The sequence below is a fragment of the Cebus imitator genome, unplaced genomic scaffold (assembly GCF_001604975.1).
Source record: "Cebus imitator isolate Cc_AM_T3 unplaced genomic scaffold, Cebus_imitator-1.0 Scaffold79, whole genome shotgun sequence".
NCBI classification, from domain to species: domain Eukaryota; kingdom Metazoa; phylum Chordata; class Mammalia; order Primates; family Cebidae; genus Cebus; species Cebus imitator.
In genome coordinates, this window is record NW_016107394.1 from 6,881,413 (window position 1) to 6,908,994 (window position 27,582).

General features: G+C 54.6%; 1 protein-coding gene across 3 annotated transcripts in view; it reads left to right on the forward strand.

Annotated features, from left to right (window-relative positions):
• The window catches only part of MYO7A (myosin VIIA), a 90,964-nt gene that overhangs the window by 32,342 nt on the left and 31,040 nt on the right, over positions 1–27,582 (forward strand). For all 3 annotated transcript variants that reach the window (XM_017533058.2, XM_037740143.1, XM_037740144.1), the window contains 20 exons: positions 128–241; positions 1,100–1,253; positions 2,256–2,332; positions 2,975–3,094; positions 3,815–3,957; positions 4,967–5,177; positions 5,702–5,837; positions 8,071–8,177; positions 14,627–14,764; positions 16,598–16,756; positions 17,203–17,295; positions 19,348–19,442; positions 21,030–21,114; positions 21,691–21,909; positions 22,327–22,434; positions 23,385–23,594; positions 24,098–24,301; positions 24,566–24,742; positions 25,201–25,290; positions 26,698–26,825. In XM_017533058.2, coding sequence (XP_017388547.1) covers positions 128–241; positions 1,100–1,253; positions 2,256–2,332; positions 2,975–3,094; positions 3,815–3,957; positions 4,967–5,177; positions 5,702–5,837; positions 8,071–8,177; positions 14,627–14,764; positions 16,598–16,756; positions 17,203–17,295; positions 19,348–19,442; positions 21,030–21,114; positions 21,691–21,909; positions 22,327–22,434; positions 23,385–23,594; positions 24,098–24,301; positions 24,566–24,742; positions 25,201–25,290; positions 26,698–26,825 — 2,768 coding nt within the window. The remainder of the gene's footprint in view (positions 1–127; positions 242–1,099; positions 1,254–2,255; positions 2,333–2,974; positions 3,095–3,814; positions 3,958–4,966; positions 5,178–5,701; positions 5,838–8,070; positions 8,178–14,626; positions 14,765–16,597; positions 16,757–17,202; positions 17,296–19,347; positions 19,443–21,029; positions 21,115–21,690; positions 21,910–22,326; positions 22,435–23,384; positions 23,595–24,097; positions 24,302–24,565; positions 24,743–25,200; positions 25,291–26,697; positions 26,826–27,582) is intronic.

Consider the following 27,582-nt stretch of genomic DNA (forward strand, 5'->3'; position numbering starts at 1 on the left):
AAACCCAGCCATGGATTTCTCCACGAGAGCTATTTGTTAAAATAGTAAACCATCGTCCCAGGCTAGTTCCTGATAGCCTCCTCCTGCCCTCCTTCCCTGGCCCCCAACACTGTGCCCACACTTTCAGGCCCCAGATGAAAGGAACTACCATGTGTTCTACTGCATGCTGGAGGGCATGAGTGAGGATCAGAAGAAGAAGCTGGGCCTTGGCCAGGCCTCCGACTACAACTACTTGGCCATGGTGAGGCCCAGCTGGGCGCCTGGGTAGGGGGGCACCCATCCTAGGATTGCAGGGAGCTGGCTGCTGCGGATCAGCCTTGAGGGCTCACTGGTCACAGGGCTCAGGTGCTAGCTTCTTGCTGCTGTCTGGACACCAAGGAGAAGTGGGCCCCTGGCCATTGCTGCCACCAAGCAACAAGTGGGGGACCTTGGGGCATGCACACGGCAGGCTGGCTTGGGGACCACCACTCCTTTAGCCATGGGGAAAGCCCACATCTGGTTGCCTGGGCTGGGCTGGGCCAGGCCACATGGAGGTATGTGTGTGTGTGTGCATGTATATGTGTGTGTTGTAGATGTGACAAGTCTTCCTGGACTTTCTTGTAGCTGGCTGGCACATACATGTGCACACACACAAACACATCTTGTAGACACACACAGAATGGGGCGCGTCCCCTGTTGATGCCCGGCTTATATGCAGTTACCTCTCCTCTCACTGTACCAGGCTGTACCTGGCAAGGGGGGTGAGTCCCTGAGAGTGGGTATCCCTGGGGGGCTGCAGGAGCCTAGTAGGGCCTAGGTGCTGTGACTGTCAGGTGGGCAGCAGGGGCAGGCCTGGCATCAGTGACCTGCCTGCTCTTCTTCATGGGAAGAAAGGGCACCACCACCCCCAGATGTGGAGAATGAGCTCCTGGGAAAGGCTTTCTAGACTGCAGACTTTCTGGAGGAGTTATGGTGCTCACCGGGTGAGGTCAGCGCCTGGGGCCCCAGGCTGGACTGGCCTGTCAGGCAGAAAGGGTCTTTTGGGCAGACACCCAGGCACTGCCCCTCTGGAGGTATGCTGACGTCCTCCTGCACCCCGTCCTCCTACTCCACCCACCAGGGTAACTGCATAACCTGCGAGGGCCGGGTGGACAGCCAGGAGTACGCCAACATCCGCTCCGCCATGAAGGTGCTCATGTTCACTGACACCGAGAACTGGGAGATCTCGAAGCTCCTGGCCGCCATCCTGCACCTGGGCAACCTGCAGTATGAGGGTGAGGCTGCGCCGCACTTGCCCTGCCCCACCCCTGTGCCAAGGCCAGTGCAGCACCTTGCTGCCCATGCGGCGTTGGCAGCTCAATTTCTGTCCCAGCATGTACCTTCTTTGGGACGAAAGCTGGGAAGAATTCCCAAATCTGTTGGGTGTGGTGTCGCTGTGCTGACATTCCACCATGGAGATGCAGAGTTAAAGTATATTGGGAGTTGTCTATGGACCCTTTAAGACCCATTTCAAATTTGGTTTCTTCTTTAAAGTCGAATGTCTTAGACAGAGGGTAAATCTTTGAACTAATTCATACTAAGGTGTGAATGACTGGATAGCCATTTTTGGAAAGGGAGAAGGCTAGGGAAGGGAACATGTTCACTCATTCTTGGACACCCACTATGTGCCAGGCTGGGAGGTGGCGCCCTGACGCAGGTGGCGCCCTGAGGCAGGTGGCGGGTCCCACTCTGTTCTTTCCCCTGCTTCCCAGCATGGTCCCCAGGCAGAGTAGGAGCCCCAGGAAATGCACTCAGGCAATGAATGATTCCAGCATTAAGGAGATCACAGTCTAGTAATCTTGAAAGACTAAGAGACACAGAGAAGGGTAACCCAGCAGAGGGAAGAGCTTGTGCAAAGGTCCTGAGGCCTGAGAGAACAGAGCACATGTCGGGAAAGGCGATCTCAAAGCCTGTCTAACAGGAGTCAGGGCTGCTGCCAAGAGTCCTAGAAGTGGGGAGAGAGCTGCAACGACCAGTGTCTGTTCCTTGAATGCCAGGCATGGTGCCATGTGTGGGGCATACGTGGTCCCTACCCGCATGGTGCCTGCAGACTCATGGTAAGAACATTCATCAAGTACACCTTGACCCAGGGAAGCATTTAATCACAGTGCCGATGCCCTTCCTGGACAGGGCAGGACTCCTGCAGCAGGAGTGGCAGCCTGGTCCTCTTAGGACTGTCCCCTTGCTCCTGTTACCCACCTTTCCTCCCCTGATGCTGTGTCCCTTGCTGCCAATAGCCCGCACGTTTGAAAACCTGGACGCCTGTGAGGTCCTCTTCTCCCCATCGCTGGCCACAGCTGCATCGCTGCTTGAGGTCAGTGCCTGGCCTCTCTCCCTTCCATGGCTTCTGTCCCTCTGAAGGGTTGAGCTCCATTTCCCTCGTGGCTGGGATGTGGGAACCGTGTTGCTAGGAACCTCTAGTTGGAAGAGTTCTGTTCAATATGGAGAAGCAACTGTGTGCAGGTCCTGTGCTAGGCATGGGTCCTGGAGGAGCTGCCCTGGGGATGGCATGGGGCAGGGGAGGGCCCTGTGATGACCTGGGCTGTGTGACCCAGGGTGAGTCATCCCTGCCCTCTGGGCCTCAGTCTCCACATGTGGGCAAAGGGCACTGGTGTCCATGGGTCAAATGCATTGAGTCTGTCTGTCTTTTAGCAAACACTTACTAGGGTTGGAAAACTGGGATGAATAAAGCCAGAGTCAGGGCTGGTCCTAGAAGGGCCAGGTGACATGCTGGAGGGAGTTAAGCGGGGCTGTCCAGGAAGAGAGAAGTTCCTTTCAGGCAGGACTGGGGCAGGTTTCCATGGGTGGGGAGGATTTGTCCCTAGGCCCTGGGGCGAGTGCGCTTAGCGGAGGCGGTGGTCTGGGCCAGGCTGGTGCTAGAGAGTGGAGGGGTCTGGGTGTGGGTGGGGGGAGGGGCAGGCAGGCAGGTGAGCACCTGGAGTGTCGCCTGCACCAGGTGAACCCCCCAGACCTGATGAGCTGCTTGACTAGCCGCACCCTCATCACCCGCGGGGAGACGGTGTCCACCCCACTGAGCAGGGAGCAGGCGCTGGACGTACGCGATGCCTTCGTCAAGGTGGGCTGGAGGGAAGGGGCCGCTGCTCTCCCCACCCCTCGGGAAGTTGGGCTGTTGATGGGCAGGTGCCAAGGAGTCCTGCGAGGTGGGTGGACATCTGAACTGCCACCCCTGCCTGCCCTGGGTCCGGAGTCAGCCTTCCTCGGGTCCCAGGTGCCCATGCAGCCTGAGAGGGCTGGGCTCTGTGCTCCTCCAGGGCCTTCCCAGCTCTGGCCACCCCAGGCCCTTGGCTTTTGGCCTGCTTTGATCAGCCATGCTGCTCCCAGTCCCGGGAACACCCTCTTTGGTCTCTCTGCAGAAGACACAGAAGAGCGGGACTGGGTCAGGTAGGAGGGCCTCCAGCCTCTCCTGTTTCTATAGCCACACATTTGCCATTCATCGAGCCTTCACCCACCACGCCAGGCCCTGGGCTGGGTTCGGAGACTTGAGAGATAATCAGGGTTGGACAGAGAGATGAGATCCATAAGGAGGGCTCCTTCCCCTGCTGCAGGGTCACAGAAGGCTTCTCAGAGAGGAGCTGTTATCTTAACAGAGCCTTGAAAAATGTGTAGGAACTGTTCAAGCAGGAAAGGGTGCTCCAGGCAGAGGGAACAGCTCAAGTTTTCACACAGCGCTTTGATCCATGCAAGGGCTGGAGCGAGGCCACAAAGGGTCCAGGAGCCTGGCCTGTCCCCTGGGGGAGAGTGTGGCTGGCGCCAGTGGCTGATCGCTGCCTTTCAGGGGATCTATGGGCGGCTGTTCGTGTGGATTGTGGATAAGATCAATGCAGCGATTTACAAGCCTCCCTCCCAGGATGTGAAGAACTCTCGCAGGTCCATTGGCCTCCTGGACATTTTTGGGTTCGAGAACTTTGCTGTGAACAGGTACCGCTTGGGGCTCTGCTCCGTGGGAATTTCCTTCCCCAATACAGACATAAGGAAGATCATGTCTCTCCCTTGGGAAGCACACTTAGTTGGCTCCTGGCACACTCCGCCAGGCTGTTCCATCGTCCCGGTGGACCCTCTCCCCTTCTTTCCCATGCCCTTGTGTCCCTCCCCTCCCTAAGGTCAGCTGAGCCTGGCCAGGGTGGTGCGGGAGCTGTACGCATCCTGAACACTTGGGGAGGCAACCTCTGGTCTCCAGTCCCCACTGGCCACTACTGCTCTGCCCAGATCCAGGCAGCAAGGTGCCTCAAAGCAGGAAGACCGGGCCCGAGCCATGCTTGGGTTGGGGTTTCAGCAACCCTTGGGATTCTCTGCCTCTTAGGGGCCGTGTGAGGGTGGCATCAGGCACAGGTGGGTCCTGCAGTCCCACTTCTTGCTGTGGGACCTGGCAAGCCATGTCAGTTCCTGTGCTGTGTGGATGTCTCAAAGCCCTCCTCTAGCACCAACACACCCACACTCAGCACACAGGGCTGTGTGTGTGGCTTGGCCATGTCTGCAGCCAGGGTTCTGTTTGTCAAATCTTGTCAGCCCCCCTCCTACCTCCTGAGGCCACTTTCGATGTCCCTGTATGGCCCACCAGCCAATGTCTGGGCTCTTCCTCTCCCAAGCCTGGGGTTTGGGTGCCCACCTGCCAATCCCCAGCCCTCCCCAGGGCTTGATCACAGAAGGGAAAGGGTCCCAAAGGGGGCATCCTAAACCCAGGATTCTAGCCTTAACTCTCCTTCTGGCTCACAGAGTGACCCTAGGCAAGTCCCTTGCTTTTGCTGGGCCTCCATGTCCTCCTCTGCACCTGGAGGGAGGTGGACTTGACACTCCCCTTCACCTTAGAGTTTGGAGTCTGTGGAAGCAGCTTGCTGGAAGGCCACGCTGCAGGTGGAGGCAGATCCAGGCCCTGAACAGCAAGGCGGGGCCTGAACAGCACCTTTACCCCATCCCTGTGCCCCTGCAGCTTCGAGCAGCTCTGCATCAACTTTGCCAATGAGCACCTGCAGCAATTCTTTGTGCGGCACGTGTTCAAGTTGGAGCAGGAGGAGTATGACCTGGAGAGCATCGACTGGCTGCACATTGAGTTCACCGACAACCAGGACGCCCTGGACATGATCGCCAACAAGCCCATGAACATCATCTCCCTCATCGACGAGGAGAGCAAGTTCCCCAAGGTGGGCCTGGTCCTGCTGCTGCCTCCCAGGGGCTTGGGAACACACAGCTTCCTTCCCTGCTCTGAGCCCCAGCTTTTCTCATCTGCAAAATAGAACAAAGGATACCCACCTCTCAAGGTGGCTCTGGGGCCAATTCAAATACTGTTATCTGCCATTTGGGAATCACCTACAGTCCACAGGGTCCTGGGCCAGGCAACGAAGATCTAAGCATGCAGTTGGCACAGAATGGGTGCTGAGGACACAGAATGTATGTCAGAGTTGGGGAGTTAGAGAGGGGATTGCACCCAGGGTTTTAATCATGGGAAATAGATTGTCTAAACTGGAATGTACTTTCAAGGTTGTGTAGTTCCAATTCATCCACTTAACAGATGGGGAAATAGGGGCCCAGAGAGCTCCTGTGTGAGGTAGATATAAAGGGAGGGGAATCTCCTGAAGAACAGACAAAATGCAAAGACTTAGGCAGGGAAGGCAGTGAGGCCCATGGAGGAGAGGGTGAGCTCACAACTGTGTCTCCGCTCCCGCAGGGCACAGACACCACCATGCTGCACAAGCTGAACTCCCAGCACAAGCTCAACACGAACTACATTCCCCCCAAGAACAACCACGAGACCCAGTTTGGTATCATCCACTTTGCGGGCGTTGTCTACTATGAGACCCAAGGTACAGGGGGCTGTCCGGCTGTCTGTCGCTCTCTGCCTGTGCCCCGGCCTTCCCCTTCCCCAGCCCAGGAACAAGACATCCAGAGTTTTAAAGATTTTTTAAAGTTGTGGTAAAATATATATAAGCTTTGCTAAAATGACGAAGTGTTAGATTGAGTGGCACTAAGTACTTCGCAGTGCTGTGTGTCCGTACTGCTATTTCCAGGGCTTTCTCACCGCCCCAAACAGAAGCTCTGCGTGCATGCAGCAATAGCTCATCATCCTCCCCCTAACCCCAGCCCCCCTGAACCTGTGTTCTACTTTCTGTCTGTGAATTTTTTCTCTGGGGACATGCAATTGGGTTCATGTTAAAGCTGGAAGTTAAGAAGAGGGGTCAGAACACAGGCTTATCTCTCTTGGAATTCTTACAGGGTTTGTCAAAAGACTGCAGACTGCCCTTACCAATCCCTCCCCACTTACCCTGGTATGAAGGGCCAATCTCAAATTGGCATCAGTTATGGGCTGTGTCTACGCTGAGCCCTGCCATACAGCCTCAAGGGGTCCCATCCATAGTCAAAGATCAATTAACCCATAAATATCTACATCTATACCTACTATGTACCCCCAAAAATTAAAAATTGATTTTTTTTTAAAAGGCCAAAGAAATTCAAAGCAAACATGCTATAATCCATCTGTTTCTTACTCCTTTGCTGAACAGGTCCAGAAGTCAGCAGTGTATCAGTGAGCCATGCTGCAGTGGTAGATTCTGATGGTGGCTCAGACTCCCTTAAAATATTGGACCGTGAGATCCAACCTTATTGTTGGAAAGAAGGAAGCAGACGTTAAGTTTGAGGGACTGTAGTGCAAACAAATTGGTCATTCATTTGGAGTAATAAAGGACTGTATTTTTCAGTTCCATCCAGCCACCGTGCTCTTGTATCTATTATGTACCGGGCTTCATGCTATTGCTGAAGATAGAAGTGAAAATTGAGTAATCTCTGTGCTGAGTTATAAAGCTACAGAACAGTAGGTCTGGAGGGAACATAATTCCACCTTAGCAGAATTGGAAACTGAAACCCAGAAAGGGAAATGGCTTGCCTAAGGTTTTAATCAAGACTGAATGACTGGAAAGACTTCTACCAGCATTTTCTAGCTCGCAAAGAACTGTTTCAATACAGCATCTTATTGATGTGGATTTATGAAGTGGTGTTCTGAAGAGAAGCAAGCTTGTGTGTACTCTCCTTCCCATCCAGCAGTTGAGGAAACTGGAGTCCCAGAATGGGGGTCTTTTAGGATCATTTAGTGAGTCTGGCAGAGTGTTAATGAGAACCCAATGACATCCCAAGTGTAAAGCCCACCCTCCCTTCATGTGTGTCCCCTGCAACTCACCCCTCCCCAGATGCCAGGTGGGCAGCCTAGCACGGGGTCTCTGTGCCATCTGCCATTCATGGGCAGCCTACGTCCTGCTCTCTGCAGTGGCACTCCCCCTCAGGCATCTGCAGTCCCAGGGCACCTCATCTCTTGCTCCACTCCAGCAACCTCTCCCCATTAACCAGTTTCTAACTCTTCGGTTCCTGGGAGTGGCAGCCTCCTCTGGGGTCTGTGTGGTGCAGGAGAATCTCCTTAGGCTCCCGGGGGTCCTGTATTCTGGGTGCAGAGAATCTCCTTTGCACCAGGGTCCCAAGTTCAAGTCTTAACTCTGCCCATGGCTTACTGGATGACGTTAGACAACTCACTGAGCGTCTCTGAGCATCAGTTTTCTCCCTTTTGGGGTTGGGGAAGTAGTCCCTACCTGTCCCACATAGAGGGATCTGTGAGGGGACTTTGTAAAACATAATATACTGTCTAACCACAGGTGGTTTTAACGAATTCCTTTACTATTAGCTTGTAACAGATCAACATGCATTCTCTCCCAGGTGACACATTTACTTAACAAGGCCTTTTAATATCTTAGTTCAGAAGCCTCATGGTGGCTTTGCGGTGGTTGGTCAGGAAGGAGGCCCACTCTCTCCTGGAGACTGAGACTCCCTGCCCTTCTTGAACAGGCCTGGAAGAGGGGAGCTGTGTGGCTGGGGAGGTGTCCCCTCACTTTCTCTGTGATGTTGAGCAAGTCTCTGTCCCCCTCAGTGTCCCCCACCATGAAATGGATGTGGTTGAACTAGGTGGATATTGAGGGTCCTCCTGGCTCCAATATGGTGGGTTTGGGGAGGGCCTGCCAGAGCTGTTGAGGTGTGACTGCTGTTTACTATCTGTAGGCTTCCTGGAAAAGAACCGAGACACCCTGCATGGGGACATCATCCAGTTGGTGCACTCCTCCAGGAACAAGTTTATCAAGCAGATCTTCCAGGCCGACGTCGCCATGGTAAGCTGGGCACAGTTTCTGCTGTTGGGATAGGCCCCCGCAGGCCAGGCCTGGGTCTAGGCCCTGCCCTCGCCCAACAGCTTCAGCTGAGCCCCTCTGACCACATAATGGGTATGGAGCTTTGCTGTGGCTCCAGGAGGGGCCTCAAAGGTGCTCCCATCTGGTCCTCTTATTGTGCTAATTGGGGGATGTGATTGGGGTGCAAGACCCGGAGATGGGTCACCTGAGAGGTCACGGAGCAGAACCGGTCAGGGCTCAGTTTACTGTGGGGGTCCACCCCCTGGAATCCATCCACTAAAAGGAGCACGGGCAAAAGGAGTACGTGCAGCCTGAAGGATGTGGGGTGGGTGTGGGCACTCAAGGAAGCTGGCACAGAGGGTATGTCTGCACCAGCCCCAGAACCCATCAGACCATGGGAGAACTCCCCCTTCCACCTTTCCTTAGGCCCCAGGGTGAGAGTCTAGTGGATTTTCTCCTGCAGGGTTGCCTGCCTTTTTATTTTGTATTTTCCTCCTGTCCCATGGCTTCCTGGAGGGTGCATGGAAGGCTTCACGGGGAAGACAGCCCCCGCCCCCTCCAGGCCTGTCCAAGTGCCTGGCTGTCCCCTGCCCTCAGGACCACCAAGGCATCACAGAGCTTCCAGAACCCCAGACCTCTGCCTGAGGGTCCCCCTCTCTTGGTAGCGGATTTTACGTGCTTTTGTGAACCGCCACATTCTCCTTGCCCCTCCTCTCCCCATGTCACCCTCCACCGTGGTTCCTGTTGTAGTTTCTCTGTGGTTATTCATCGGGCACTCTACGCCACTCAGCAGCTGCTGCGAAGGTAAAAGATCCCAGCCCAGGGCTGAGGATGGCGGGAGAGGCCTCAGCGGCCTGGGTGGGACTTGGTCCTGAGCCCTCATGGTGCTGAGGCTTGGGGAAAGGGCAGGGCTTTTTCTTCTTTTTTTTGGAGTGTATTTTGTTTGGAGTGGTTTGTGGAGTGATTTTTGTGTTTGGTTTTTGAGTTACGTGTGCTGCAGGCATTTCTTTCTTCAAGGAGGAAACTGAGTCCTAGGAGAGGGGCGAGGCTTGCCCAAGGTCCTCTGGGAGCCAGGGGCAGAGCAGGGACTTGAAAGCAGATCTCCTAAGGCCCCTTAGAGGCATCAATCCCTGATCCTTCCACCAGACCCTGGTGGGTGCCTACAGCCACGCCTTGGTCAGATCCTCAGATAACCTTGCAAGGCAGGAGGCACAGGTGGCATTTTCTGCATTTTGCAGATGAGAGACTGAGACTGAGAGAGGGGATATGATTCATTCCAGGTGGCAGCATTCTGACGGGGAGCTGGGACTAGGAGACACCCTTCCCCAGACCTCCTTCAGCCTGAAACAGCAGCCCTGTGTGTCCTGAGCTCTGGTTCAGGCCGTGGCTCCCACGGCTCTCTAGATCCCAAAGGTGCTGGGCACCCCTTAGCAACAGCATTGTGTTGTCAGCCCCTTGGCCTTCTTTTCCTCTGCAGCCCTGTATTTCCTCTGCCAAATGCTGACATCCTTCCATTTTGGCCTGATGCTGTGTCCCTCTTCCTTCCTGCCTGCCTGCCTGGCAGAGTTCTGAAACAATCCACACACCGCCGGCAGTAGACAGGGCATGCCAGGAGCAAGGAGCTTCTCTGGCTGGTGGCCTCTCCTCTCTGCCCATGGGTCAGCCCTGGAACAGTCCCCACCCCCACTCACCCCTAAAAGACCAACACTGTAGGCTGACCGACTGCTGGGGTGCATGCAGGGCTGATCTGAGAGAGGAGTCCCAGGCACTTGAAGCTCCAGCACCCGGGAGAGTCCCCACCTGAAGGCCCTGTGCTGGAAGGTGGCCGCACTGCTGAGACACGCATGGCTCTGGCCTGTCCCACTCTTTCCTCTTCTCCTACAGTCCCCCGGCCCCACTTGGTAGGCCCACTCATTCCTCCTGCTTTCAGCCATACTCTGGTTGAACCCCATCTTCCCCTCCTACCCGTTCTTCTCTCTCTTTTCAAAGCTCCTGGAGGCATCTGGGAACTCTCTGTGATGTTTTCTGCTCTAAGTTTCCTACCCCTGGGACTAGAGCCCACTTACTGAGAAGTCATGGAGAGGTCAAAGTGCAGGAACCCCGAGTCTCCAGAAATGGGTCACTCCAGAAGTGTTAGGAGCAGAGAATTAGGATACAGCAGTGACCAATCCGTACCAATCATGTCTACTGGGCCTCTCTTCTGAGCCGGGCTGTGAGCTAAGCACCTACATTTATCGCCTCATTCACTCCCCACTGCAAACTAGAGAGTAGTGACTATTACTCCACTTTACAGGTCAAGAAACCGGGGCCCAGGCTGGGAGTGGTGGCTTGCAGTTACGCTCCCGGCACTTTGGGAGGCTGAAGCAGGAGGATAGCTTAAGGCCAGGAGTTCAAGACCAGCCTGGGCTACATAGTGAGACCCTGTCTCTACAAAAAAATTTAAAATTAGCTGAACATGGTGGTGAACACTTGTAGTCACAGCTACTTGGGGGACTGAGAAAAGACCATTCCTTGAGCCCAGGAGTTGGAGGTTGCAGTGAGTCATGATTGTGCCACTGCACTCCAGCCTGGGTGATGGAGTGAGACCCTCTCTAAAATTTAAAAAAGAAAGAAACTGGGGCCCAGAGAGGCTGAGTTGCTCGCTGAGGTCACACAACTTGCGACACAGCAGGGATTTAAGCCCAGGTCTTCCTCAGAGAGGAGCTTGTCCGCGGTCATATACAAGTGAGGGCTAAAGTGAAGTTTTCCAAGTCCTTGCTTTTTAAAAAATAATTTTAATTTCTTAAAATGTACTATAGTGGCTCCATAAACATCACATTTTAGGAAAGAAAATTACTTCGTAACTGCTAGAAACATGATGGCTTTTTAAAAAGAAGATGAAAATCAGCTTGGTTAATTGTGAGACATTGAATCACAGTTTATTCAACGACAGCGTGCCAGCGGCCCAAGCCACCTCTTGTAGTGATTGGAGCTCCCACCATGGGCAGGTCCCCGAGTTTTCATCCTTTGGCTCCTACATCTGCCTTCTCTCACCAAAGCCCTTGCTGGTGAAGGGCCCAGCCCAGCTGTGATAAAGGCAGCTCTTCCGGGACATTGAGCACCCTCTGATTAATGCCTAAGCCCAGTCACATACCCTGGGGCCCCGAGTCCGAGGGACACATGTTCACTCTATGCAGGTGGCCTCCTGCCTGAAACTTCCCAGCCCCTTTCATGTCACCCTCTGGGGTCGTCCTCTGAGATCCTTTCTGGGGAGCATCTTACATTGGCCTTTGGACTTTTCACTTCCTTTACTCCATCCCCATCTGCAGACTATCCCAGAAAACAGCAATTACCAGGAAGGACAGCCTTTCCCCTCAATGAAATAAAACCGAATCAGAAACCCAGATGGCTACCTACAAACATTTATTGAGTACCTACTGTATGCCAGGCATTGTCATGGGTCTTGGGGGATGTAGCAGTGAACAAAACAGAAAATGTGTCTGTCTTTATATAACTTTAGTTCCAGCAGAAGACGGGATAGTTAGAAAGCCAAGGCCAGGTGAAGTAGCTCGTACCTGTAATTCCAGCACTTTGGGAGGCCAAGGTGGGTGGATTGCCTGAGCTCAGGAGTTCGAGACCAGCCTGGGTGACATGGCAATATCTCATCTCTACAAAAATACAAAAATTGGGCATGGTGGCACATACCTACAGTCCCAGCTGAGGCGGGAGGCTTGAGCCTGGGAGGTTGGGGCTGCAATGAGCCAAGATCGTGCCACTGTAATTCAGTCTGGGTGACAGTGAGACCTTGCCTCAAAAATGATAATAAATAGATAGACAGCCAATACATAAATAAAAGCTACAGTATATCAGATGGTGAGATGCGACATGGGGAAGGATTAAGGAGGGAGGAGTGTGGTGGTGGGGCTCTGTGATTTTCAGTGGTGGGGGGTTCAGGAAAGGCCTGCCTGAGAAACTGAGCAGGAGGTGAGGAAGAATGTGCCCAGCCACATTCCTGAGGAAGGGCTTTGCAGGGAGAGGGGACAGCAAGCACAGATGCCCTGAGGTGCTTTGCAAGCCTCTGCCTGCATCCCAGGTATATCCCAGGCAGGGTGAGGAGGCTGGAGGGGCTGGAGGGGAGGGAATAAGTGGTGTAAAGGCCAGAGGCTCCTGGAACTGGCTTCTGTGGGGCACTGGGCCTTCATGCGGAGTGAATCGTGGAGCCAATGAGGATTCTGAGTGGGTAAGCGACGTGATTTTGTTTTAGCAGCCTCACTCAGGCTGCTGCACTGAGAGTGGAGGGGTCCCAGGCACTTAAGGCTCCAGCACCCAGGAGAGTCCCTGTCTGAAGGCCCTGTGCTGTAGGGTGGCCACACAGGTGTGGCTCTGGGCTCTTCTACTCTTTCCTCTTCTTTAGCTCCCCAGTCCGAGGGGATGGTGGCATGGAGTGTGGGGCATGGAAGCAAAGAGACTAGTTGGGGGGTTGCTGCAGGAATTTGAGAGCGATGCTGGTGGCTGGGACCAGGCTGACTGTGGAGGAAGTGGTAAGAAGGGGTTGGTTCTGGAATTATTTTGAACGTAGAGCCAGTAAGATCTGCAGATATATTGGATGTGACAGAAGAGGCACCAAGGAAAGTTGCTAGATGTTTGGCCGGAGCAACAGGAAGGTGGACAGTTTCTGTGAACGCATGGATGTCACCAGGAACCAATTCAACAGCACTTCAGTAGATTGAAGTGTTGACTGTTACTTGTGCCAGGCAGGCCCTGGCCACGCATCATAGAAAGGCAGACCTGGCCAGTCCTCATGGGGCTCCCAGCCTGGCAAGGAGGACAGGCAGAAAGCAGGAGTTATATTGTGATGACCAAGACCAAAGACAGGCGTGTGTGTGCGCGTGTGTGTGTGTGCATGTGGTGGTATGCTCCTGTGGTGTGCGTATGTGTATGCTGAGGTGTGTGTGTGTTGTATGTGTGCACATGCATGCATGTACTCATGTCAGGGCTGGGTACAGCCCAACTTGGACAGCTCCCCTCCAGTGACTGGGGTCACCCAGTGCTGCTGCTGGATCAAGTTCAGGGCAACCCCAGGGGCCACAGATCTGACCATCACCCTACCGCAGTGCAAATACTCCCCAGCTTCTCTGGGCAAAATCCTAGAATATATTCCAAATACAACGAAATTGGAAAGCAGTGCCAATTTCAGAATAGCAGGCACTGGCTCTTTCTTGGAAGGCCTCATCACAGTCTGGTGGCATATTGCCAGAATTTAGTATGGGCATAACACCTTTGTCCCCTGAAATACCTCACACATCTACATCTGCACCCCTGGTTTTTGATGCTGCAGGATATCAGATGAAATGGTGACATTAAAAATCTTAAATCTTACAACAGTAATCAAATGAAGTCAAATCAAATAAAATAAGAAATTCTCAACCAAATGAAAGTGGCCAGGAAGACAATTATCCAGATGCTTTGAAACAGAACCTGGTCTCTGTGTCCAGCTCCTGTCTGTCCTGCTGCTTGGCTTCCTGTTTGTTTGCGGCTCAGGCCTTCCCTGACCTCATCTTACAGTATTCTCAGAGGGGACCCCAGTAGGGCAGGGAGGTGCAGGGGGCTCGCTGGCTGCCGGGATCACCCAGGTAGCAGCTGCTGGAGCACAGTACCCCTGGGCGCGTCAGTGCCACAGCGAGGGGACAGGGTTTGGGGCGAAGCAGCTTGTGTGCCTTCTTAGGAGGATTAGCCAGGCCTGCCCCGCCCCCAGCCTGCTGCTGCCAGCTAAGCCCCGGAGGAGAGAGGTCACAGCAGCTCCCGCCCCTCCTCCTGGGGCTTGCCCACCGGTTCCCAGAAGGCGGCACCACCTTTCCAGGTTGTTGTTTACTGAAACGTGCCCTGACCTCTGATCCTTGTCACAGCCTGGTCAGATGGATAGATGGCATCACCTCCAGTTAGGAAACTGAGGCTCCACACTGTTTAGTGACCTCCCCAAGGGCACACAGCTAGAAAGTGGAGGGCCAGGGCTTGAATCTAGGCTTATCTAACCCCTGTCTCTAGAGATGACCTCAGGGTCCTGAGGTGACCAAGTCTGATTACTCCTTTATACAGGGAGAGGGGGATGCGACTCCGAGAGGGGCGACCCCTTGCTCAGAGTCATCCAGCGCACCAGGGGTGGGGGCAGGCTCCTGACTTCCAGTGCAGAGATCTTCCTGCAGGGTTAATTTCCTCCTGGCCCAGAGGTGGTACCTTTGGAAATCCTGGAAGGCTTCCCAGAGGGGGTGTCTGGGGTCCATGCTCCAGCCCAGACTGTGGGGAGAGGCAGCTTGCAGGAAAACTTTGAATGCCGCCCTGTCCCTCAAACCCTGACCCCGCTCCCCTCCCCTCCCGCTTCCTACTGGGCGGCTCCTGGGAGGCTGGATTGGGGCAGGCACAGCCCCTCCTATCGCTGCCGTCCATCCCCCCAGGGCGCCGAGACCAGGAAGCGTTCACCCACACTCAGCAGCCAGTTCAAGCGGTCGCTGGAGCTGCTCATGCGCACGCTGGGTGCCTGCCAGCCCTTCTTCGTGCGATGCATCAAGCCTAATGAGTTCAAGAAGCCCATGGTGAGTGGCCCTGGCCTGGGGTTGGCGGGTGGAGTCTGGGTGATATGGAGGGGCTGGGTCAAAAATGGGGTAGGGTGGGAGTGGATGATGTGAGACTTTGTCCCTTTGGGGAATGGGGGACACACAGGGAACTTATGAAACAAGGTCCCCTATTTACTGGAATTAGCAGGTGCCTTGGAAAGAGCCTAGACTCTGCAGGGGGTTTGCGGCAGGTTCAGATCCAGGCTCTACCACTTACAAGTGGCGACTGCAGACAAGGCACTTTCTTCTCTTATGCCTCAGTGTCCTCATAGATGGAAATGGGACTGACTGTACCTGCCTCCTGAGGCTATTCCCTGCAATAATGCTTGCAGATGCCCACACCCAGCAAGTGCCCAGTGATTGGCAGCTGTGGTTCTTGCTAGAGCTGCTTCTTTGAAAGCCCCCTTCTCCTTTGGCCCAGCTCAACCACACCTCTTCCTGGAAGCCTCCCCAATCCCTCTGGCTGCTTGGGATATCCTCATTCTTGACTTTTCTCAGTAGCATTTGTTGGGCTCTTTCTGTGTGCCCGGCATAGGCTGGATTGTCAGTCCACAGCCTCCTTCAATCTTCTCAAATAGCATGTGAGAAAGGGGCTTGGTGGTCCCCGTTAGGGAGGTTGAGGGGCTCAGGCTGGGACCACCTCGATGCAAGCCCTCTCCTTCCCCAGCACAGGCTCTGGGAGGGTTGTTTACCCCAGGCCTACAGGGAACCCTGGGGGAAGCTGGGTGGTTGGGAGGGAAGGAAGGCCAGGGAAAGTGGCCCGGAGGGAGAGGAAACAGGCTGCGGAAGCTGACAGCTGCAAGCGCTGTCCCCTCCCGCTGTCCCCTGCCTGGAAAACATTCCCCAGAGTGGACGAGGCCTGTCTCCTTTAGGACTCAGGTCTGCAGGGGCCTGAGGGTCGCAGAGGGCTCCAGTGATCTCTCCCTCTAATGCAGGGGGTTCAGGGGACTAAGACCAGGGCGGTTGGGCACAGTCTCCCCTGACTCTGAAGTGGGAATCTTCTCTCAGCCCAGTCCTCAGCATATGTGGGACTGGGCCTTGCAACAGCCTCTTCAAGGTTCTCCTGCCTCCCTGGCCTCCTGTCCTGCCTGCCCCAGCCCCCAACAACATTGTTCTCAAATGCAGACCTGGCCCAGTCTTTCCCTGCTCTAAACCTTCCCTGGATTCCATCATCCATGGATGAGGCTCCAACATAGTCCCACAGCCCAGCACCTGTCTTCTACATTTTCTCCCCAGCCCCTACACCACCCAAACCCCAGGGCCCTTCAAAAAATGTGCCTCTTCCTGAAGGCAGCTAGAAAGTTGTCTGAATAACTACAGATCTACAATGGCTGCAACGTGGAAGGTACTCCCTGGGGCGGCGCGGAGCACCCCTCGCCTATACAGCCATAACTTGGCCTGGACGAGCCTCTCTAGCTCCCCCAGTCTTTCCAACAAAGTCCTGTGCTTCCAGGCTTCCACACCTTTGCACAGGCTTACCTCCTCCAACCTTGTAATACTCCCCCTCCAGTCAGAGTTGCGGGGGTAAAGATGCCTCCTCTATGAAGCCACCCCCGCCGCCTTGGGTGTCCCAAGGGGAATTAATCTGTGTCTTCTCTGTGCTCCCAAAGCACACAGCTCTACCATGACAGGCCTCACTTTATGCTATTTTGTGGGTTTGAGCTGCAAATCCAGGGGCCGGTCCTGGCTTTGCTCCTCCTGTGCCATGGGGCCTTGGCCTTCTGAGCCTTTGTCTGGGCTGGTCAAGTGCACAGCAGGGCCGCCTCCCAGCAGGAGCCTTGGCCCTGACACCCTTGGCTGTGTGTCTGGCAGCTGTTCGACCGACACCTGTGCGTGCGCCAGCTGCGGTACTCGGGGATGATGGAGACCATCCGAATCCGCCGAGCCGGCTACCCCATCCGCTACAGCTTCGTGGAGTTCGTGGAGCGGTACCGTGTGCTCCTGCCGGGCGTGAAGCCAGCCTACAAGCAGGTACAGGGCTCAGTGCACAGAGGGCAGGAGGGGAGGGTCCCAGCTCCGGCTGGGCAAAGGCCCCAATTTTCTTATGGGACCATGGGCGGGTCTTGACATCTGCTCAGCCTCTCAGGTGCAGTATGGAAGATTGGGGGTCCTTTATTGGAACGAATCAGTGGGCTTCAGTTGCTGTGTCCAGCTGGTGAGGACTTCACACATGATGGTATAAGGAACAAGACCAGGCCTGCCATGTGGGCCCTGGATGTCAGTTGTGAGAAAGGATTTTGCAATCATACCATCCAGCTGAGCTAAGGAGAAAACAGGCTCAGAGAAGGCAGGAACCAGCTGAGGTCACACTTCAAGTCAGGGGCAGAGCTCGGGAAAAGCCTTGCCACCCAGGCTCGGGGACACTCTGGAGGCCTTCCCACTGGCCCATTCCCTTGTGTACCCCACCCCCACTCCAGGGAGACCTTCGAGGGACATGCCAGCGCATGGCTGAGGCTGTGCTGGGCACCCACGATGACTGGCAGATCGGCAAAACCAAGATCTTTCTGAAGGTGAGCACAGACGCCTGCCTTGTGCTGCCTAGGGAGGCTGTGAATTCCCATTATGTGGGGTGGGGTGCTTGGGAGAGGGAGGCAGTGCTTTGAGATCCTTCCTGCCCAGCTGTGGTGTGGCTGGAGGAGCAGGTGGGATCTGGCCTCTCCGGTGGGGAAGGGGAAGTTGGTATTTGAGATCATCTGCCACCTGGGAGTGGGGTCAGAGCACTGACCACAGGTTAGAAACCACACGCCAGGGGTGAGCTGTCTCTCAGGCCTGCAGCAGGGAGGCAGGGGTGCTGCTTGCCTTGGGGCCCTTTCTGAGCCTCATTTTCCCATCTGTAAATTGGGGTATGCCTGTGTGAGGTCTCTTGAGTGTATCTTTAGGTTCCTTCCTGTGGTTTCCTGCCTGGCCGGGTCCACCCCATGCTGGGCTCTGCAGCATGCCACCTGTCCGTCACTCTGTAGGGAGTTCAGCTCCCACTGCTGCCCGGGCAGCTGGGGAGGGATGCAGGAAGTGGGGCCGTGCAGGAGTCGTGGAGTTACAGCATTGGAGAGATGGTGGGAGTTGGCAGTGGCAGGGCACCCGCAGAAGGGACAGTGCAAGCTCCATGCGCTGGGCTTCCCCATTTGCATTTCCGCTGTACTAGATTTCTGGCTGTCCCGGGTGACAGAGCAGGGCTCCTTCCTCTGGTGTGGGGGGTGGGGCCTGGTCACTCCAGGACAGCTACAGGAGGAACAAGAACCAGCCCTGAACTGGAGGGAGCCTGAGGCCTCTTCTAATTCTTCTCCAGCTAAGGGGCTTCAGGCCAAGGCCCTTTCTCTCCTTGCACCTGCATTTCCTCATGGTCAGGATGTGACAAATGTTCCCTGCCTGTGCCTCCCACCGCTGTCAGCCAGAAAGCACGTTCTGTGTTCCAGGCCCTGGATGGGGGCTTTTCCTCCATGATATCATTTATTCTTTGAAACAGTCCTGTGGAGAAGGAACTATTACGCCCATTTCACGGGCTCAGAGAGAAGTGAGTTGCCCGAAGCCAGGCTGCTAGGAAGCAGGGAGCAGGGCTTCCATCCTGGGAGGGGCTGATGCGCAGCCCCTGTGTGGGCAAAGTGGGGAAGGCAGGAATCACGATGGCATCTAGTGCCAGGGAACTCAGAGGAGCGCCATCAGCCCCTGACTTACACTGCTAGGCTCTTCCGATATGGCCATGGTTTTGGAAGTCCAAATATGCTCATTCATCCATTCATTCATTCAGAATGCCTTGGCTGAGCATCTCCTCTGTCCGAGCCCTGTGTGTCCATGATTATCTGATGGATGTGGCTCCCTCATGAGACTCTATCCTCCCCAGGGTCAGGGGCCATGTCTCCCTGGTTCATTGTGGCAGCCCCCTCCCCTCCCCAGCACCTAGCACAGTGCTGGCACATGGCGACGTTTGATTCTTATATATTAAATTAACCAACGAAATTTTGTCCAGCTACAGTGAGGGTTGGGATCTCAGAGACGAGGAGAGAGGGCTGGAGAAATTGGCAGGGCCTGGATCATGGGTGGCCTTTAGTGCCAGGGTGAGGAGCCCAGTCTTGGCCTGGGGAACCATGTGTCACTGTAGGGTCACCATCCAGGTTGTGTTGAGGAGGGTCCCTCTGGCTGCTTCTGAAGGAGGGCCAGAGGGGGAGCCAGGGAGGCCGGGAGACCTTCGGTTAGGAGGCTGCTGCCAAGATTCAGGAGAGGAATGGCAATAGCCTGGCCCAGGTGATAGACTGATGTGACAGAGATGTCTAGAAGCAGGGGACTTGGGCAGACTGACAATAGGGAAGAAGCCTTCCAACCCCATCCAGAGAGATTAGGCACCTTCTGCTTCATTTGTACTGCCTGGACCTCTAGGAAACAGCCACAACCCTGTCTGTCCTGGTGGCTGTGGGAGGCTGCCCCAGGAGCCAGAGCTAGCTGGGAGCTCATATGGCCCAACTGAGTTCTAGACCTGGGCTCCCAATGAAAGAAGGGAGGCCCAGCTGGGACTGAGCAGGTGGTGGAGGAGACCTTGTAGGGCACTGCTCAGGAGCTCTGCCTCCTAGGACCACCATGACATGTTGCTGGAAGTGGAGCGGGACAAAGCCATCACTGACAGAGTCATCCTCCTCCAGAAGGTCATCCGGGGGTTCAAAGACAGGTGCGTGTTCCCAACAGGTCCTCTCCGCCTCAGCCCAAACTCAGGTGTATATGTGGTGCTTGGCTCACCTCTGCTCTGCCCACATGAACAATAGGAAAAGAAAAACATGTTTACCCATAAAACAAGTGCATACATACATAGCATGCACACATGATCATGGAAACACAGAGGAACATAGATACACGATTTACATGGACTTATTGTGCCATGTAAGCCAAATAATGCAATATATTCACCTACATACACACATGCACATGTAGATACATAAGACTCATGTGTTAGCCCACTGTTCATTTCAGATGCTGATGAAATTTTGCAAAGAGGAAATTTGAGATTTTATAAATTATTAATGCAAAATGTGTCTCATATTCTATGTAAGGGATATGTATACACCTGCAACAATTCACAAATATGCAGGACTGGCTCCAAAGTGTGAGTCAAGCTCTGCAAAAATCCCACAACCCACCCCTTTGTAGTTCATATGGTCAGTCTCTTCCTTCTTCCATCCATCCATCCAGCCATCCATTCATCCACCCACCTATTCACCCACCCTCCTACCCACCCACCCACCCATCCATCCATCCATCCATTCATCCATCAATCCACCCATCCATCCATCCATCCATTTGTCCACCCACCTATTCACCCATCCACCTATCCATCCATCCATCCATTCATCCACCCACCTATTCACCCACACACCTATCCATCCATCCATCCATTCACCCATGCATCCATCCATCCATCCATTCACCCACCCACTCATTCATCCACCCACCCACCCATCCATCCATCCATCCATTTGTCCACCCACCTATTCACCCATCCACCTATCCATCCATCCATTCACCCACCCACTCACCCATCCACCAACCCACCCACCCACCCACTCATTCATCCACCCACCCATCCATCCATCCATCCATCCACCACCCCCCCACTACCACAGTTGCTCATTTGCTTATGTGTGTCTCCAAGCATTGGCTTCTTGGCTCACTTGCACACTGACACACCTATCCTTCACTTTTCCTTTATTTATTTCTACCTTCAGCAGAACCCCACTGGCTGCGCGTAGTCTCTGTCATCTGTCAGGCTGAAGATGACTGTTCTCCTGTAGAAGCAGCCTGCTGTGTGCAGGAGGAATAGCACTGAGCTCACATAGAGTCAGTCAGAAGACAGGGGCTCTAGTCCCAACCTATCAAGTCTCAGTTGCCCCGTGTATTAAATGAGGAAGTTAGACTATTCGAAGCTTTTAATCTTTATATTATTTTAGTTACTTATTTGTTCATACATTTATTCATTCAACAAATACCTTTTGAATGTCTACCTTCATGGGCTTATGTGACAGGCCTGTGAGGCAGGCGGGGCAGGCATTATTCTACCCATTGTACAGATGTGGAAACTGAGGCACAGAGTTTATGTGCCTTGCCCAAGATGCACAGAGGTTATGTGCCTTGCCCAAGGTCACACAGCCAGGAAGTCACAGAGCTAGGACTCAGCGTGTTCTCTGGATCCCAAACCCCCCTGTACCCTGGTTGCCTCTGGATACTGCTCTGAGACTCACTTGCACCACTACTCCTGTTTCAGGTCTAACTTCCTAAAGCTGAAGAACGCTGCCACACTGATCCAGAGGCACTGGCGGGGCCACAACTGCAGGAGGAACTACGGGCTGGTGAGCCTCCCCACGGGCTGCGCTTGCCCCAACAGGCCTTTGAACCCAGCCTTGCTGCCATGGCAGCGGGACTGGCCTGCACCCAGGCAGCGCAGCCTGGCCTCGTTGGCCTCCTGCCACCGCCCTGGCCAGCCACCACCATTCCTCCAGCCTGAAGTCTGGATCTGGCTCTTGTGGCTTCTTCCAACTGGCCAGCAATGTTATTGCTCTCCTTCTGGAGTGTTTTTTGGGGAACACTCTGGGATTATTAGAGATCTCAGAGGGGGCTGGGATTGGCTGGGTCACATGGACCTCTGTGCAGCAGCTGGGCTTAGAGTTTGGGGGTGCTGGCTGGGAAGCAGACTGTTGGTTGCAGCTCCTGATCTGGGATTCTCTCAGGGGGACCCCAACTCAGGGAGAGTCAAGGTCACTTCTTAAAAATATGTTGCCTGAGAGGAGACAGAACTTTCTAACAATGGGGAGGCCCTAATCTGGGGGTGCTTCTCTGAGAGTGGAGGCCAGTGCCGTGAAAGCTGCAGGCAGGGTCAGCCTGGAATGGGACAGCAGGCTCTGAGCATGGGGTGGCTGTCCTTGCAGATGCGTCTGGGCTTCCTGCGACTGCAGGCCCTGCACCGCTCCCGGAAGCTGCACCAGCAGTACCGTCTGGCCCGCCAGCGAATCATTCAGTTCCAGGCCCGCTGCCGCGCCTACCTGGTGCGCAAGGCCTTCCGCCACCGCCTCTGGGCTGTGCTTACCGTGCAGGCCTATGCCCGGGGCATGATCGCCCGCAGGCTGCACCAACGTCTCAGGGCCGAGGTGAGGGAGCAAGTCCATAGCACCCACAGCTCTGAGCCCTGGCAGGGAGGTGTCCATGCATCACCCTCAAGTGTTGGCCAGGAAGCGGGGCTAGGGAGGGGACCTGCGGTTACGCCTGCTCTGAGGAGTGCACAAACCTGGGACCAGACCCCCATTTCTATCCTCCCAGCCAGCAGATTCCGTCACTCTTGGGAATCTCTGGGAGACCAAGGCAAATCTGACCAGGCTTTAGGTGGTGCCTCCAACCCTCTGGGTGACCTAGAGAATTTCTTGGTTGCCTCACTTGTCCTATCTGCCAAATTATTTGGCAGTCATGCCCAGCTCCAGAACTCAGAGTAGGGTTGGGTGGAGCTGGTGGGAATCCCTGTGACAACAGCAACACACATTTCCGTGCCCCTGAGATGCCCCTTCCCTCAGTACCTGCGGCGCCTCGAGGCTGAGAAAATGCGGCTGGCGGAGGAAGAGAAGCTCCGGAAGGAGATGAGCGCCAAGAAGGCCAAGGAGGAAGCCGAGCGCAAGCATCAGGTGAGCTGAGAGCCTCCAGGCGCCTCAGGTGTCCACTCGTCGGCTTGTCCCCTGCCTGAGGCTGACTGCTCGTCTGTCACCTGGCGCCTCAGCCTTCCTTCCGCATCCTTCAGAGTAGCTGCACTAGACCCGCTTGCCCAATGTTGCCTGAGTTCTTGCTGGGCACCTGGCCCTGTGCCATGCAAAAGGACAGAGGGCTGCGGTGGCTCCAGAGGAAGAGGCCCAGGCCCTCAGCAGCCCCTTTCTAGTTGAGAGACAGCACCCTGATAAAAGCCCCAGCCAACTAATGGCACAAGGGTGCCATGCTGCCCGATAGAGAGCCGCCAGCCATGGTGGCAAGTGCCACGCTGCCCGATAGAGAGCCGCCAGCCACAGTAGCAAGTGAACACTTGCAGCGTGGCCTGTCTGAATGATACAGTGCTGTAAGTGTGAAATACACACTAGATTCTGAAGAGTTGGTGGGAAAAAATGAATATAAAATATCTCGGTATTATTTTTATAATGTGGATTACATGCTAAGATAGTATTTGGGAAATATTGAGTTAAATAAAATATATTACTAAGATTAATCCCACCTATTCCTTTTTGCATTTTAAAACGTGGCTACAACATGGGTGGCTCGCATTATATTTCTATAAGGCAGCACAGGTCTAGAGACTCAAGCCAGTGGCTCTGGGATGTCTGAGTTGGCATGGTCCACATGGAGCAGGCTGCCTGGAGAAGGTGGCTCCCCGAGAGCCCTGAAGGATGGGCAGGATTGCTGTTTGGCTTGTGGAGAGCCTCTGAGTGGCACAGAAGTGGGGAAGTCAGAGGCTCCATTCTCCCCAGTTGGCAGGAGGTGGGGGACTGAGGCTCTGGCTGCCTCAGCGGCTCCCCAGAGAGAACTTGTTCCCTGAGGCTGTGGCACTGGGGGCTGACCCCCTGTCTTCTGTGTCACCCCAACCGCCCAGGAGCGCCTGGCCCAGCTGGCTCGTGAGGATGCCGAGCGGGAGCTGAAGGAGAAGGAGGCTGCTCGGCGGAAGAAGGAGCTCCTGGAGCAGATGGAACGGGCCCGCCACGAGCCTGTCAATCACTCAGACATGGTGGACAAGATGTTTGGCTTCCTGGGGACTTCAGGCGGCCTGCCAGGCCAGGAGGGCCAGGCACCTAGTGGCTTTGAGGTACCAGGCTGGGGACAGGGGCTCCAGAGGCCCCCACATGCTGCTTCTGCTGATCCTCCCTCCTCCTATGCCTTTGGACTTAAACCCTACCCAGCCCCTCTGAGCAGTAGGGAGCAGGATGACCTGGGCCAGGGCCTGTCCCTCTCCAAGGCCGTTCTCAAGGGATTTTTTTTTTTTTTTTTGGACATGGGTTGTTTTCTCAGTAAACCCTATGTTTTAAAGTTAAATGCAAGATACATTTTTAAGATTAACAAATCACTTGCCCATTTTTATTTCACCACCTTGCCAGTCTGAAGATGGAGGCCAGATTGTCTGCATTTTCTCCTGATAACAGATGATATTTATTTATTTTTTGGACATGGGGTCTCACTGTGTCACTAAGGCTGGAGTGCAGTAGCATGATCACAGCTCACTGCAGCCTTGAACTCCTGGGCTCAGGCAGTCCTCCTGCCTGAGCTTCCCAAGTAGCTGGGACTTCAGGGCATGCCTCTTGTCTCCTTCAGGACCTGGAGCGAGGGCGGAGGGAGATGGTGGAGGAGGACCTGGATGCAGCCCTGCCCCTGCCTGACGAGGATGAGGAGGACCTCTCTGAGTATAAATTTGCCAAGTTTGCTGCCACCTACTTCCAGGGGACAACCACACACTCCTATACCCGGCGGCCACTCAAACAGCCACTGCTCTACCATGACGATGAGGGGGACCAGCTGGTGAGGACTGCCTGCCACTAGGTCACTGCTAGACAGGGCCAGGGCTGGGGCTGTGGACTCTGCTGCTGGTGGTGGCTGTAGGTGCTGAGAGTGGTGGATCCCTGGGGGCCAGGGACCAGGTCTGACTATAGCCTTCACTGTGGCGCCCAGCCTGAGGCCTGACCATGCAGTAGGGGGTCAGCCCTCTCCCAAAACCACCAGTTCATTTTGATGGCTTTAGCAATGTCCTCCTCTCTGGACCCTGACATGCACACTCTGACCCAGGCAGCCCTGGCGGTCTGGATCACCATCCTCCGGTTTATGGGGGACCTCCCTGAGCCCAAGTACCACACCGCCATGAGTGATGGCAGCGAGAAGATCCCTGTGATGACCAAGATTTATGAGACCCTGGGCAAGAAGACATATAAGAGGGAGCTGCAGGCCCTGCAGGGCGAGGGCGAGGTGAGGCCAAGGTGCCCTCTGGCTGATGTCCCTCCCAGGCTGACGGGGAGGGCTGCTGGCATTGCCAGCCTTGGGCTCCTCTGCAGAAAAAGGCTCCTATAATTCATCTTTGCCTCACTGATCCTGCCTCCCACCCTCCTTTGTCTACTGTGGGAACAAATGTGTGAAACTTTTATAAAGTTCTGACCATAACTGAGGGGCCTCGTGGCAGAGCAGACAGGGACTTTGCAGTTGGAGCCAGCCCTTGTACTATGTTTTTCTGAGTCTCTGTTTTCCTGACTGCCAGTTGGCTGGTGGGGGCGCAAGTGTAGAGGTGAGCGGGTGGTGGGTGGCATTGTGGGGGCACCCTGTAAGCTTCATGTGGAGGCGAGATGGTCCCCCACATAGTCCTGCTGTCAGGGGGTCTCGTCAATGCTTTCTGCTCAGCTACTTGACCCTGATCCCTGCTGGTCCTGCAGGCCCAGCTCCCCGAGGGCCAGAAGAAGAGCAGTGTGAGGCACAAGCTGGTGCATTTGACCCTGAAAAAGAAGTCCAAGCTCACAGAGGAGGTGAGAGTAGACTCTGGGGGTCTGGCAGCCCACAGGTGGCTGCCTTAGGTGGCTTAGGCTGGAGCACAGCTGAGCTGGGGGCCCCCGGGAGCAGGAGCAGGAGTGGACACTGTCTATCCTCAGGGGTCTTGGCTGGCCAGGGACAGGACAACATGGGTGGGTTGGTGGGTGATCAGGCAGACAGGAGTGCCTGAAGAAGGTGAGATCTCAGGTTGGGGTGGGGAAGGGCTTCCTAGAGGGGCACTGAGAGCCCAAGAGGCCGTAAGGCACAGGTGAGAGGGAGCACACCTTCAGCCAGGGCACCGACCCGAGATACTTAGTCCAAGGATCTTTGAGGCATGGGAGCTTCTCTGTGGGACAAGAGTGCTCACGAAGCATGGACGGTATTAATTTATTTGAATTCATTCTTCAGTCACCTTGCCTTTGCTGGGCACTGTCCCAGTCCTTGTGCTCTGGGCTTGTCCAAGCTAGTGTGTACGTGGCAGGGGAGGATGCAGGTGAGAGACAGACACAAACCAAGGCATTCACAGCCCACATGTGCACATGCCAGTTCCTCTACCTGAAACACCCCCTTTCTCTGCCTGGGGTCACCTCCTCTAGGAAGCCTCCCCAAGCCCTCCACTGCAGAGTCAGGGGCTTCCACTTCACCTCTCCCCTCATCTTGTCCCCACCTGGGGCACACATCTAGCCTTGCAGGTGCGTGGCCTCAGATTTGAGTCTTATATCTGCTGCTCAGTATTTAAGGGACCCATGGAAGAAAATGGCCACTCTGTGGGGTCCTGGGAAGATGGTGGAAATGGCATCTGAGGGTGTTCAGTAAACATGAGGGCCTTCCATGGTGTTCCCTGTCTGCAGCACCCGCTCCTGCTGCTCAACTCTCACTCACTCCATCCTCTGGCCAGAGCTCGGGCCTTGTGCTGTGGGCTGTGTGGGATGAGAGAAGCATCTCATAAGAACCGGTGTGAGGCTGGTCACATCAGGGATAAGGGTGTTGGTGGCAGGGTGATGGTGACTGGTGGTTGGAACCTGAGGTATACTCCAGGTGCCACAGTTATGTGTGTGGGGGCCATCCCAGAGAGATAGGGGTCCTGCTTGGAGTCAGAGGAGCAGGTCCGTTTGCTGGCTAAGAGGACCTCCCTGGGGTGCAGGGTATTGAGGACACGGCAGAGGATCTCTGTCCCCAGAAGCGGGTGACACTGGGCCAGTGTGCCCGGCTGTGTGGGCCAGTTATTGGCCCAGCATCTGCTGTGCACGTGGTGGGGGTAATGACAGTGGTGGGGAGCCCGGTTCTTCTGCTCTCTCCTTAGATTCTGCTTTCTGGGGAGCAGGCAGCCTCAGGTGCTGGTGCCCTGGCTGGCAGAGGCAATGCCCCTAACTTCACCTGCCCTGTCCTCTCCTTTGGCCCAGGTGACCAAGAGACTGCACGACGGGGAGTCCACAGTGCAGGGCAACAGCATGCTGGAGGACCGGCCCACCTCCAACCTGGAGAAGCTGCACTTCATCATCGGCAACGGCATTCTGCGGCCAGCGCTCCGGTCAGTGCTGGGATGCAAAAAAGTTGTTCCTATTTCCTAGAGGGTCTTGCCTTGAAGTTAATGACTGCTGACTGATCAGAGTGGTGGTTGCTGAAGGTTGGGATGGCCGTGGCAGTTCCTTAGTAAGACAGCAGTGACATTTGCTGCATACATGGACTCTTTCTTCCACACAAAATTTCTCTGTAGCATGCAATGCTGTTTGACAGCATTTTACCCACAGTAGAACTTCTTTCGAAATTAGAGTCAATCCTCTCAAACCCTGCTGTTGCTTTATCATTTAAGTTGATGCAATATTCTAAATCCTCTGTTGTCATTTCAACAATGTTCACAGCATCTTCGCCAGTAGATTCCATTTCAAGAAACAACTTTCTTTGCTCATCCATAAGAGGCAACGCCTCATCTACTGAAGTTTGATCATGACATGGCAGCAACGCAGTCACATATTCAGGCCCCATTTCTCATTCTAGTTCTCTTGCTATTTATTTCCACCACATCTGCAGTTACTTCCTCTTGAAGTCTTGAACCCCTTAGTCATTCATGAAGGTTGGAATCCCCTTCTTGTAAACTCCTATTTATGTTAATAATTTGACCTCCTTCCATGAATCATGAATGTTCTGAATGGCATCTAGAATAGTGAACACTTTCCAGAAGGTTTTCAGTGGATTTTACCCAGATCCACCAGAGGAATCACTATCTATGGCAGCTATAGTCTTACAAAATGTCCTTTTTTAAATAATATGACTTGAAAGTCAAAACT